This window comes from Bemisia tabaci, chromosome 5, assembly GCF_918797505.1.
Source record: "Bemisia tabaci chromosome 5, PGI_BMITA_v3".
In the NCBI taxonomy this organism is placed as follows: Eukaryota; Metazoa; Arthropoda; class Insecta; order Hemiptera; family Aleyrodidae; genus Bemisia; species Bemisia tabaci.
Window position 1 is genome coordinate 26,542,202 of NC_092797.1, and position 13,156 is coordinate 26,555,357.

At 34.8% G+C, this 13,156-nt stretch overlaps 1 protein-coding gene across 5 annotated transcripts in view; it reads left to right on the top strand.

Annotated features, from left to right (window-relative positions):
• Positions 1-13,156, top strand: part of MRP (Multidrug-Resistance like Protein 1) — a 65,453-nt gene that overhangs the window by 29,717 nt on the left and 22,580 nt on the right. Inside the window, exons 18-21 of one of the 5 annotated variants that reach the window (XM_019052030.2) lie at positions 316-415; positions 1,098-1,194; positions 1,875-2,094; positions 6,141-6,361. In XM_019052030.2, the coding sequence (XP_018907575.2) occupies positions 316-415; positions 1,098-1,194; positions 1,875-2,094; positions 6,141-6,361 (638 nt within the window). Of the gene's footprint in view, positions 1-315; positions 416-1,097; positions 1,195-1,874; positions 2,095-4,076; positions 4,298-6,140; positions 6,362-6,747; positions 6,969-11,703; positions 11,925-13,156 lie in introns of all 5 variants that reach the window. The other 4 variants (XM_019052028.2, XM_019052027.2, XM_019052026.2 and 1 more) reach the window with 4 other exon arrangements.

Below are 13,156 nucleotides of genomic sequence, written 5' to 3' on the forward strand. Positions count from 1 at the left end.
GTCATGCTCTCTGTTAAGAATATTCTGATTTCTTTTTTGATACTGTCTCTTAATATCAGATGTGCCGTAATTTCAGAGTCAAATAAAATGATCATTACTCCAATTTTCTGTTAAAACGTTTGTTTCCAACAAGATTTAGAAATTCTTTTCTTTGTATAGACTGTTTCGTCTCTGGTTGCAAAATGTGTATGACAATACATTCAACATAAACTTCTTTTAAAAATCTATTGGCTACTTCTAAAAACATTATTCTCAGTATTTATAATCAGACTATGTACCTAATTTAATTCGCTCTTGGGTCTAAAATTTTGTCAGGATTGAAACAGCAGCTATTGACAACGCCTGGATTGGTTCCTCGGAAGGGACATAGAACCTCCAATTCTAGTGAGACAGGTTCAACTGTCTCCCTACACAGGTAATAATTGTTTTATTTTCTTTCCTCGATAGGTCTGTTAAAAGAATCAAGGATCTGCGAATTTAATTGGGCCAATTTCCTGAAGAACATTAGCCTAAGACTATTCTATTGGTTGTCAGTAAGCTACCAAAGCAGCTCCGTCAAGAAAAACTTACGATAAGAGCGCTCTTGCCGATAGCGATCAGAGTTTTCAGAGCTGACAAAATAAGCTATTGCCATTTGTACATCCATTTTACGCGCCGCTGCACCAGGCAATCAGATAAACCGACACACAGGGCAACAATGCATTGAGTGCGAGCTCTCAAAAATCCGTTAAGGCCAGCTGTTAACGATATCATCGCCACTGTTGGTACTGCCGCCAGTTTCGGTAAGAGACGATATCGATAGTGTTCCGGCAATAATTCGTTTGAACACCCCTACATTAGCCACATTAAAAATCTTGAAATCATCATCCAAACTCAAAAAAGGGTGCTTTTGGAACTGATCCATTCAAAACAGTCACTTTTGGGCAAGAATGAGGTCGATACACTAGCTATGTCACAGTACATGACAAACCTGGTTACTACTGGTCAGCAAACCTTGATTTGAAATGAAAACCCCTCTTTTGATCCTAGATATCCTCTTCTTCTATAAAATTTGTAGCAGTGTTCAAGTAATGACATTTTATGTTTAATATTTTCAGACAAGCGTCAGAAGATGAAACAGCAAATGGATTGAACGCCAATAATGTAGCAACTGGACAAAAATTAATAGAAGTTGAAAAAGCAGAAACTGGAAGTGTGAGTATTTTTATTTCTTAAGTCTCTTTTCACTCTGAATTAAATCATAAATTTGATTGCCTTTTAAAATGTTGAACAATTCAGCAATTGTTCCTGCATCCTAGTGCATCAGCTGATATAAGTTTTCTATTCTTTTTGTTCAAAACTTCAGTGAGAAAAATTATTCAGTGATGTCCAATGGAGCAGGTGAAAAAATAATTTCTTCTATGCGAACCAAAAATAAACCCACGTGGAGCTATAACCCTACCAAGTTTCATTGGGAAGGCAGTCAATAATTTAATCAACTGATTCAACGGACCACCAGAAAAAGTGCAAATTTAAGCATAATAATGTATTTTTTCTTGTCAAAATTTGATGAATCGTCTGTAAGGTAAAAATTATTGAAAGTAACTCTTAACCAAGATATTGATGTTTTCAATGAATAAATTCAATTTTACCTCCCCTGATAACACCCTACCTGAGCTAAATCGCTTTTTAAACTTCATATTAAAATTTTGAAGAGGTATATATGTTGGTATGCTTAAATTTGTACCTTGTCGAGTGGTTCTTTGGCAAAACAAAACAGCTGAAAATTAGGGGGCGGGTCAAATTAAGATTACAGTTTTTAAATAGCACATCTAATCAAGAAGTAAAAAATCCGAAAGTTGCCTTTTGACAAATAGACATTTTTCTGCTTGTAGGTTCAATGGCATGTATATCTCCACTATTTCAAAGCCATCGGATGGTCTTTGAGTTTAGCTACGATCATCTTAATCATCATGTTTCAAGGATTCTCGATTAGTTCTAATCTGTGGCTGTCAAAGTGGTCATCAGATAATCAGACTAGTTATTCGGCCTCTGAGAAATCGGAGAAACGAAACTTATATCTTGAAGTTTATGCTGCATTAGGATTTGGACAAGGTAACAAGTTAAACCTTTATTACCGTTTCTACCTTTTTCATGATGTTTTATAACCTCCTCAGTTTTTAAGTAAGATTATAAAAATGAAGGGTAGGAAAATTTTGGACTCTGGAGTCCCTGTATCCAAGCGGGTACTCCAAAACTCCTCTATGTTTAAGCGAGGCAGGTAACAAATTACATAAAGCCCTCGAACCTTACAATACTTCCAAAATTGGGGTGCCTAGCTAGTGCCAGGTAGAACAAATAAATGTACTGCCGCTGTACAACCATGAGATTTTCAGAATCAGTCCAGTATCTTTGAAAAGAAGATAAATTGCCTCAGTAACTTTGAAATATCTTTCAATACAAAGATCCACTTCTACTGAATCGAAATCATACGCTCTGCATGATCATGTTTACTTTTAACAAAGGACTACTTCTTTTCCGTAATTTAAACTGAGCGCAAGAATTTTTGTTCAGTAGAGTCCATTTTAATTGGCATTTTCACCCTAAAACTGATGGGTAGGTAAGTGGAGATTTTATTAAGCTTATCTAGATGATATGAAGCAAATTTTCATCCTTATCATAATCTTTTAACTTCCAAAAAATCTGCCTCAAGAAAATTGTACCCCTCCTTTTAATACATGATATTTTCAAACAGTCGCTATACCCCCTTTGGTGCCTGGAGTACCTACTTTAAGCCAAGAATTATAATGGAAACAAAGAGAATGAACCCTTGTTTTTATTAAGTTTTCCACCTTCATAAGTTGTATTATAATTTCTTGGAGTTTTGAGAAAGATTAAAAAAATGTAAAAAGCCATACAAATGTGGATTCCAAAGTGCTAAAATAATGTCCTCTCATCAGCCTGAATTTCCCATAACTTTCGTTAAAATTATGGTGGTGTTTCTTTATTGTGATCTTGATGAGCTTACATATCTCTAGGCAAAGCGAAAGGTTGAACTCCCTTCTCCCTCTCTATGCTCGTAGTTAACTTTTTCAAAATAGGTGAAACTAGTCCACTAAGTTATCTAAAATCATTTCTGGACCAATGGTCATGATGGTAAGTGCCTAGATGATAGCTTGAAGAACATATTGTCGCCATTCAGCTTGGCAGACCTTTCACAGGGAATAAAGTTAAATTTCTTATTTTTATGAATTCTTCCGTACAAGCTTTCTTGGAAATAATGAAGCAGATAGTAACTTATTTGAATTGTCACAGAATCGTCATGGTTTATTTTACTCTCCAATACTGAATATAATCATTTTATTTTCATTCATTTTCAATCTTGACTTTAAAATATTTTCGTCAATTGTTTATTGTTTTGTTGACGTGTTCATTTCCATCAGCATATCACGAATAGGATCTCAGGAGACGTTTTCAGTTTTTACAGGAACTAAGCATTTTTAAACTTTATTGGGTCAGTGTGCAAATTTTTGTTAATTCATTTTCCTAGAGCTCTTAGTGAGCCGACTGCCCAGTAATTTTTTCTGATTTTTTTTTCACTAGAAATGATAGAGGTAATCGATTTTGAAGTTTCCTAAATCAGGACCCGTTCAAAATGTTTTTGGCCGTCTGTTATGACGTAGGTGGGCAATAAGTAGGTTCCCATTCGCTGATTGGCTGAGGCATGAAGCTCAGCCTAAGATGCGGCCTAGTTTTGTCATTATGACTGTTGGCCTTTTGGTTGGTCAGATTTTAATTAGGTTTGCCTCCCTTTAAAAATGCCTTCATAAACTTTTTAATGGACTTTTTGGACTCATGTAGGTAAATTGTTTTGAAAACTCCAAAGAAATTCTTAATTTCATCACTGTTTAAGTTTAAAGATAAAGGTATACCATGCGTGATGCAAGAGGAAGTATTCCGATGATCTATTAAAGTAATCTGTCATAAAGGTAATTCTTCAGTTACCTCTTTTATCTGCCCTTGGAAAAACATGTATTTTCCTCTCATCTCATACATACTGGATATGCTCATTTTGAAATGAATTTTTATTTAAACAGCGGCCACTACATTGCTTTCATCATTCAGTATCGCAGAAGGGACACTGCAAGCAACTGCTGTTCTACATTTGTCTTTGCTAACAAATATCCTCCATGCACCAACAAGTTTTTTTGATACAACGCCTGTTGGTCGAGTCGTGAATCGTTTCAGTAAAGATATCGATACAGTTGATACAGCTCTGCCCCAAATTATTCGAACTTGGCAAAACTGTCTTTTTGCGGTATCGTTGAAATTTTCATTTTTGATTGGTTGAATGCGCTTTTTGAACCTGTGAAAGGTTTTTCTTAGTAGATTGCTGGAATTAAGCATGCTACTCAGGTGTTCGTTAAATCTCAGTATTTTTGTTGATCTTCCTTTTTCTGTCATTTTTAAAGGTCCTCTTTTTCCTGTTCTATTTTCAAGTTTCTTAAATGCAGCGTAATATTTTTCCAATGAGTTTCCTAGAGCCTAAGAGAGTCCTGCTTAAAAAGAGAGGTTCCTCCATTGTTATCATCATAATTTTTTCTCTCTCAATTTTACTTCTACTTTCAATAGGGCATAAGTCTCAATAATGAAATCATTACATGATCATAATTTTTACCCCGGCAAAGTTTCTTTTCACATTCAAAGTCTATTGTCAATCAATTAGCCATTTCTTTGATATTAGGAACATTCCTCTATCATTTAAAAAAAATGTATGCCTGATTATCAAGCCCCGACCTCCTTTTTTGAATTCTAAAAAATTCTCTTGAATTTAATCAGAATTTCCCAAGAAACATGACTGAATGCTTATTTCAACTTGCATTATGAGGCACTTCTCTCTCTTTAATTAAAAATTTGCATTTCTTTCATTAAGTTTTGAGGCTATTTATTGACTATTTTGCATTCACATGAATCTCTCATCTTCAGAATGAACAAAAAGAAGTTTTTCCCAGGAATCTCTTAGAGCAAAATATTTAGTTTTTTTTATTCTTCCCTTAATGTAAACTTCATCCTTGTTTTTCAGGTCGTTTTGGCTACTTTTAGTTGTTGTTTTATATCTAACCAGCTTAGTTAATAATTTCAATCTCTCGAGGTTGTAATTTATAACTTATATGCATACTACCTAATTAAGTATTAAAGTTCCTCTTTCTTTGCAAAGTACCGCTCCGTGAAATTCTGTACTGTACTTCTTCTTTTGCCCTAAAGCAGCTGCTTTTGAATTCAAAATATGCCTGTATCTTGTTTTATAGAAAGTTTAAATTCTTTCTTGGCAAAACATGTGAGCGGATAGCACTATTAGTCAAACTTCCTATGAAGTCGTTTGTGGGATTTCCTAGTGTACAGTTTAATCCCAGCTCAAATTCAGAGCCAAATTAAATTCTGAGAATTTGAACTTCTGAGCTGTAGTATTAAATGCAAATTTATGGTTTCAGGGCAGAACTCTTGATCCATGTCCTTTTAATTACTTTTTAATAGCGAGGTCTCCTTACTTTACTTCCCAGGAAGTAATTGAATATCACAGAATGGTTCTTTTGGAATGGTCCCTGAACAAAGTTCTCTGCTCGACGTCTCCAACCTCTTTTTGAAGGTGTAGATAAAGGTCAACTCCAGTAATTATCACCCCTTTTCAGTGATAAGACGACCCAGAGGGGTAGTGCTGGCATTAGCTATTGTCCGAGGAATATTTGGGCAACTCAGAGCACAGAGCAAGAAGCAGAAAAATTACCAGACCATTCTGGAACGTTCAATTCTTCGCTGTGTTGTTACTTGACTGTGATTGCTCAAAAATTATGAATAAAATTATCTTTAAATATATTATATTGTTTAATGGAAGGTTAGAATATAATCTTGCTTATTCAGAAATTGGTTTGACCTGTCATTGACTCTTATTTCGGTCAAACAGCTTGTTTGTTAGCTGCTCAGCATAGTTAGATAGGCAAGGGAGACAAGCAGTCGCTTGGACTGGTATACTCGTCCAGAAAACACAAAGCATGATGCTTAATCAGAGAATTCCATCATTTAAGTTCCATGCTGTTGATTATTGGTTTTTAAGAGTTCTGCTAGCTTCTGATCATTCAATGGTATGTTCTCTTTATGCTTAGCTCTGCTCTTCATCATTATTGACCTAATCTCTGCAGAAAGGAATGTGAGAGGGTCGCACGTGCTCCATAATTCGCTTCTCTTAAGTGCATTTCGCTGGCCAGTAGCATTTTTTGATGTAACTCCCATTGGGAGGATCTTGAGTCGATTCAGCCTTGATATCGATAGTATTGATGTCAGACTCCCTCCGTGTTTTAATAACATCGGTCATCGTTTCTTCGGGGTATGTTGTAATTTCATCCTTTAGGTTAATCATGCAAACTCAGCCAAATGCAACTTATTTGGGTAACTTACTAAATAAGTTTGTAACTCAATTTTAAGAAAAGCAACTAGTATTTATTATCATAGACTATTTTTGTTATCAAAAATTGTGAATTTGTATCAAAATAATTATTGAATGGAACTGCAAAAGGTAGGCACAACAATTGTTTCTAGTACAATATCTTTCGTGTATTTGTAAAATATGAAGGTAAGATTTTCAGTTTATTAGGAGAACTTCATTTGCTCTTCATTAGTTAACAAGACCAACAATCTTTACACAGCTTACTGGTTTTCCATTAATATTGAAAACTTATAATTACGTTATCTGTTCTTTCCTCTATGTCTCAGTCGCCCTCAGCATCTCTATTGATTTTGTCTCCGTAAAGAGGAATGTGGGAGGATCCCGTAAACTTCATAACTCTCTCTTGTCAAGTGTCTTTCACTGGCCAATGGCACTTTTCGACACAACTCCAATCGGGAGGATCTTGAGTCGGTTCAGCTCTGATATGTATTGTGTTGATTTTGCACTCCCCATGTTTTTTAACCAGATCGGTCAGAACATATTTCGGGTACGTTTTAATCCCTCCTTTAGATAAGGTTCAAAACAGCTGCCTGAGTATTGCTTTTCCTCCTTTAAAATTGTGACTTAATTTGGTGCACCTTTCCCTTTGCCTTAATTTGAATGAACATGTCTACTGAAATTCTAATAGCTCTGGGTGGAATTGTGTTGATGTATGGACGGACTATTTATCCCCAGGCTTGACGAAAAATACAACATGCTAACAGAAGCGAAAAATTAGTCATTACAGCCCCTTAATGATGAATTGATTTGATCACCATATTAAAATTTATTTGATTGAATACTTCTCTGTCCACAAAAGTATAAATTTTTCGTAAAGATTAACAGTTATGTTACCATACTTGATAAACTGGGAGTACCAACAACAGGTTTCCTTAAATAAAATATCTGAGGAGCAAATTTCTCGAAAAAGGCACTACTGTTCGAAAGTTTTCAATTGACTCCATTCGGTCATGTCTTGTGCATGACCCAAAAATGGAACAGTTACCAAGTAAGAATAGGAGTACCAAACTCAATTAAGTTAAGTCTGATAATCCTTGTGTCAGAAGTATAAGTTCAACCACCATTTGTATTTTATCAAAATTTGAGTAGAAAATGATAATAAGTAAATATGTCTCGCTCCCGATCAAATAAAGCTGGACTTTCAAGTATGCTGTCTTTATAAAAATCTCCATCAAATGCAAAAAGAGTGGAATATCCTTTCATTAGTTGCTGAGATAAAAGTGGTTGCTTCAGAGGGGCGGATTTGTGGTGGTGGGTAAAAATCAGCTGATTACAGCAGCAATACAAGATAAGTGAGAAAAACAAAAATTTGGGTGAAATATTTTTGTCTTATCGCCTCTTAAACTGTAACATTTCTGACGTTACTTTTTACAAGCAGTAGGGTGCATGCTCATTCCTGCAACTTTCCAGCTTTTTGAATCGTTACTTACACGAAAATTGCATGATAGAATTTTTGTTAATCCCAAATGACTTCACTCGAATCAAGTCCTGAGAACCCTCTCATATATTTGATAAACAGTATCGATCGGAAGTAATTCATGATTGTATTTTATAGAGCTAGTTTGATAGATGGAGGAAATGAATAGAAATGATTGGTGCCAAAAAGCTACCATAATTCATAAATCAAGTCGAAAATTTTTTTTCTAATAGGGGTTTCTCTCTGTGTGTCCCAGCAATTATCGTCATAGTGATAGACATTGTTTCTACCCAAAGGATTGTAAAGGGATCTCACAAAATTCACAACATGCTCTTATTAAGTGTATTCCGCTGGCCAATCATGTTTTTTGAATCTAATCCAGCGGGTAGAATTTTAAGCCGGTTTAGTTCAGATATAATGAGTGTTGATCTCGTATTACCAGACTGTTTGTATGGCGTTTGTTTTCGATTTTTTAAGGTATGTCTCTACCTGTTCGTTTTATTAAATTTCAAGCCACTGTCATTTTCCACGCTACTCTTTTTGTCATTCTCTATCTTATGCCACTTTGTGTGAAGATGCTATTCTCTGTTCTTTTTTGGAGGATCCCTGTTTGGAGGTGTTTTTCGCTACCATTGGCAACACTGAAGCCAACCCAACTCAAGCACTGGGCTTTGAGACTAGAAATGTAGGAGAGAATTTTCCCAAATGGGAATATTTCCGGGAAAGATTACGATATTTCCTGGCTTAAATCTACTATCTTGAGACATACTGATCCTTAACATTGACAGATAGCCAAAATCCAGGCTTATCTCATCGTAACTCCTTGTGATCTCTTGTTTGTTTATCCGTTACTCATGAAAAACTTGTGTTTTTTTAAATGAAGTGTATTTTTACCGATTTTGCCTCAACGATTTGATTCTTCATGAAGTATTATTTATTTTAATAACAAACACAGTTCATAAGTTCACAGTTCATAATGGAGGCATAGAGTGCTCTCTATAATCAAGATTTTTTATTATTTACTCCAGAGCAATCCCACTACACATCGGTATTGTCCTTCATGGCTGAAACAATGAAACATCGCACATTTTAAAAAAACCTTTCTATCATTTTCATGTTCCATTCGAAGCTTAAATCAAAGAACTCCTCATAGAAAACCATTTAGTTCGGCCCCTGCTCAATTTCACTATTATGCATTTGGTATGATATTCTTTACAACCTCTTAAACTAGATGAGCCTTCACAATTAAACTTTCTGTATGTCAATGTAGAGCAAAATGGAGCTGGAAAGTGGATCTTTAGATGAGATTTTTTATGGAGCCATCGCGCAGTGACTGTGTCAACCTGCACAGCTTTTTTTCTGGAGTAGTTTTCAGGACCGTTGAAAGCTTGTCTAATCTTCCTGGCTGGCTTGTAGCGCGGAAGAAAGAGCTCTCCTTGTTCACCAAAATTTTTACATGATGCTTGTATAAATTCTGAAAAATTCCCTTTTCAACCTTCCTTATCTCAAAATTGGCATGCCAAAAGTTCGATTTCCAAAAGTTATTGCGTTCAAGTGGTCATAAAAGAAATTTTTATCACATATGAACAACATTTAGTGGGCATTAAATCCCTCGGTTTTCAGTGTAGAACCCTTTGAAAAGAATTTGACGCAAGTTATCCAAGTGAAAAATTTTGATTTTATTATCGGGTACGCTGATGAAGGGAATGATTGCCTGGAATAACAGGGTGATAGGTCAGCAATCAATGCACGGTAATGGGGTGGGCAGTTTGTTATTGTTCATGGTTCTTTTTGATAGCGTTATTGAATAGTTGCCAACTGCAGTTAACAAAGAAATTTTAGGGATCTTTCGAAAGTGATTAGAGTTTAATCTGCAATCTATGTTTTATTTTATTATTAAGTGAGGCATATACTGAATTCTCATTATTTGTTGGTATGTGCTATTTGATCGGATCTAACAACAGATTAAAAGATACCCATAATTAGGAAACAACGTAAAAAATTTTATTGCAGGTTCTTTTTGCCCAAGATTTTTACATTATTTCAATATGCCCAGCAAATTTCACCAAAATCTAAGGTGTCCATGAAAGTTCATTGGTTGAATTGACATGGAATAACCCATTACTTGTGTGAATGAAGGATGAGTATAATTAGCCTAAAAGACTGATTATTTCAGGTTTTCAAGATTTTCCAGCCTAGAATTGAGAGTAATTTGTGTCTTGAAACAACAGAAAAATCAGAATTGCATCAATGGATTAGTTTTTTACCTTCTTCTTCATGCCTGTCCTTTCTTAGTTACTAATCAAACTGTCTTCAATTTCCACTTTACTCTATCTTGTATTGGCGCTAGTCTACATTAGTTTCACAAAACCTTTTGATTAGCTGCAAATTTATCAAAAAGGTAAAAATTGCTAATTGAATTTGGCAATTGAATCAACTCCCTTCCTGTTTTCAATCAATATTCATGACAATAAAGAGTTGAATTTGCTGAATCTATAGTCACTTTCGGACCTCCTGTCCCTTTTTCTTGAAACTCAACTGGAGACACCCCTGGAAATTAACATATTTGGTTCAGATACTGAAACATCACCAATCTTTATCTGCCTACAAAGTATTATGTTAGGTTGGTCGGATTGCTTTTCTCCACATGTGTGCCGATAACAGTGTTTGGGAGCCTTTAACAATTTATTATTTTCTAATAATTTGGTTTTCCTGTTCTCTGTTTTTTTTCTGTTTTCTTAATTTACTACTAGTTTCATCGGATATCCTTCAAGTTTTATGCTTCTCACTTTAAACTTTATTCAGTTTGGTCCCTAACCTATTCTGCAATCCTGCGTATGTCTCGACACAGATATGTTCTTTGGTAGTAAGATTACAAGTATAAGTCAAACAAAACTGGTCTTGTAGCAGTGGGAGTTGGGCGTGGAAAAAAATATGTCACTCCTAAACCAGTAGAAGAATTTTAAAAAGTAGGGAACTTTTGGAAAGCTGAGAGATTGTTGGGTGAGACTTTTTTTTTTACCAAATCTAATTATCTTCATTAGTTTCAAAGATAATCTAAATGTATCCTTGCCCCTCGTGTTTTTAAAGCTCTCTTATTGGAATCTAATTCAAAGGTGCAACTGTCATGTCTTTCTCCGAGACCAGTAATTTTAGAATAGGTATTGATCATTTTGCTACTGAATAAGTTTAACAGCAATATTCATGCCTGCGCTAACAGGTTTTACCATGGCCATCTTTGAAATATTTTTTAATGTTATTGCATTTGTTAAAAAATGAACCTTGTATGAAATGTTCCTTTTATTGCAAAGAAGTACTGCTTTTTTTTCACCAAAAGTTTTTTTCCTCCTTTCCTGCGGAAAATCAACAGAGGTTGCTTATTTTTTTTTCCTCTGAAAAACCTTAATTAGTAAGTAAGTTAAACCCTCTGTTAAGAGATATAAATACAATACCAATTGATCGTTTTAGTATCACCAACAGAATTCTCCAAGTTTTATTTTGTACTAATTATTTTAATATTTGGTGAGTTTTCTTTGCTATTCTCTGCTTTTTTTATGTTATTGTGAGAAACAATTTTATTTTTCCTTTTTTTCATTTCTTCTTCGATAAGTGTCTATTTATGTTCTCCAGACATAATTTTTATCATGTAGCTTTAGTTTCAAATCATCCTTGGAAAATTGTCCTTTTCCTACTTTCTTTTGACACTTGTGTGTCATTTCAATATTTCCACTGATAAAAATAAGAAAAACTTTGAACGTGGATAAACTTTTCTTTTTTAATGAGGTTTTCCTTCTCTATTTCTTAGCAATTATCCTCATAACGCAAGACATAGTAAATGCTGAAAGGAATGTAAGGGGATCTCGCAAAATTCACAATACTCTTTTAGCAAATGCATTCCACTGGCCAATGGCATTTTTTGACTCGCGCCCAATAGGTAGAATTTTGAGTCGGTTCAGTTCGGATATAATAAGTGTTGATCTCCAATTACCAGCCTATTTTATCGGTGCAGCTTGGCAATTTTTTTCGGTATGTCGTAATTTTCTCACTCTATCATATTGCAAGCTCCCTGCTTGGCTTTCTCTCTTCCTCTGCCATGCTTTGTAAATGTCTCATACTTTTCGTAGCCAGTGGTAATAAGATGTATTCTGTAGTTCCATTGTTTGGTGTGTCCATGACTAAACGGTGAACAGTTATCCAACACTGAGTTTTCATTCTCAGGAATTGGACAAGTTTTTCACTCTGAAACACGTTTTTTCTCAGGTGAATAACGTCTGAACTTTAATGAACAAATCAATTAAAAAGGGAAAGCCAATGTAAATCTTCATGAATATTAGGTGGTTGATACCAGACTATTGCCCACTCCTTTCAAACTTCATTGTAAGATTTTAATATTTGTAAAAATGAATGTATTTCATTTTTCATAAGTACCTAATTTGTCATGGTTGGAATCCTCTGACTAAAAACTTGTTTAAGGAGGTTATCATTTTAGTTTTCTAGCCATTGCTCTTTGTGTATTTTCCACTTTCTGGGATGCCTTAAATCGTATTCACTTTCCTTTTCACTTATGTTTTGAGCATTCAAATGCAATAGGTCAATATCCTTAGGCTAAATGTTTGAATTTATCAATGAATGCAATGAGAATCAGAAAAAGTATACTTATCTGACAATTATGAAAGTGAAGAGGCAGCACCAGTGAGTAATGTAATGACAGAGGTGAAGACATGAATTACTGATGCATCTCAAAAGATTAGTCAAATCTTGATGTTGAAACAAAAGAAATCTTAAGAAAACGAATTGAAACAATGGCACTGATCATGAAAGAGATACAATAAAAGATTGATATAGGAACAGGGAGATTAACTGGAAGAGAAACAAGCCTGCCCTTTTGTTGACCACATGCAGTGCTTTCCCAACTCCAGACAACACTTAAAATTTTTTCTTGGGGAGAAGAAAAAAATCAAATTTTTAACCCTTAAGTGCAATGTACATATAGCAGGAGCTTAATTAATTCAAGGTGAAAAATTTAAAATTATGATTTTATTTTTTTTTACATTTACGTACCTTTTGTGCTGCATCGCAACACGTCTTCAAGTTCCAGACGCTAGCAGTTGCCACTGCAGATTTTTTTTAGCTTTTCTATTCTCAAATTCTTTGCCACTGCTTGCGCATTGTATGTTGGCACCAAAGTCATTTATGTTCACAAAAACCTTCAGAACAACAGGGACTCACTTTGTCCTCAACATACATTACGCAATTGA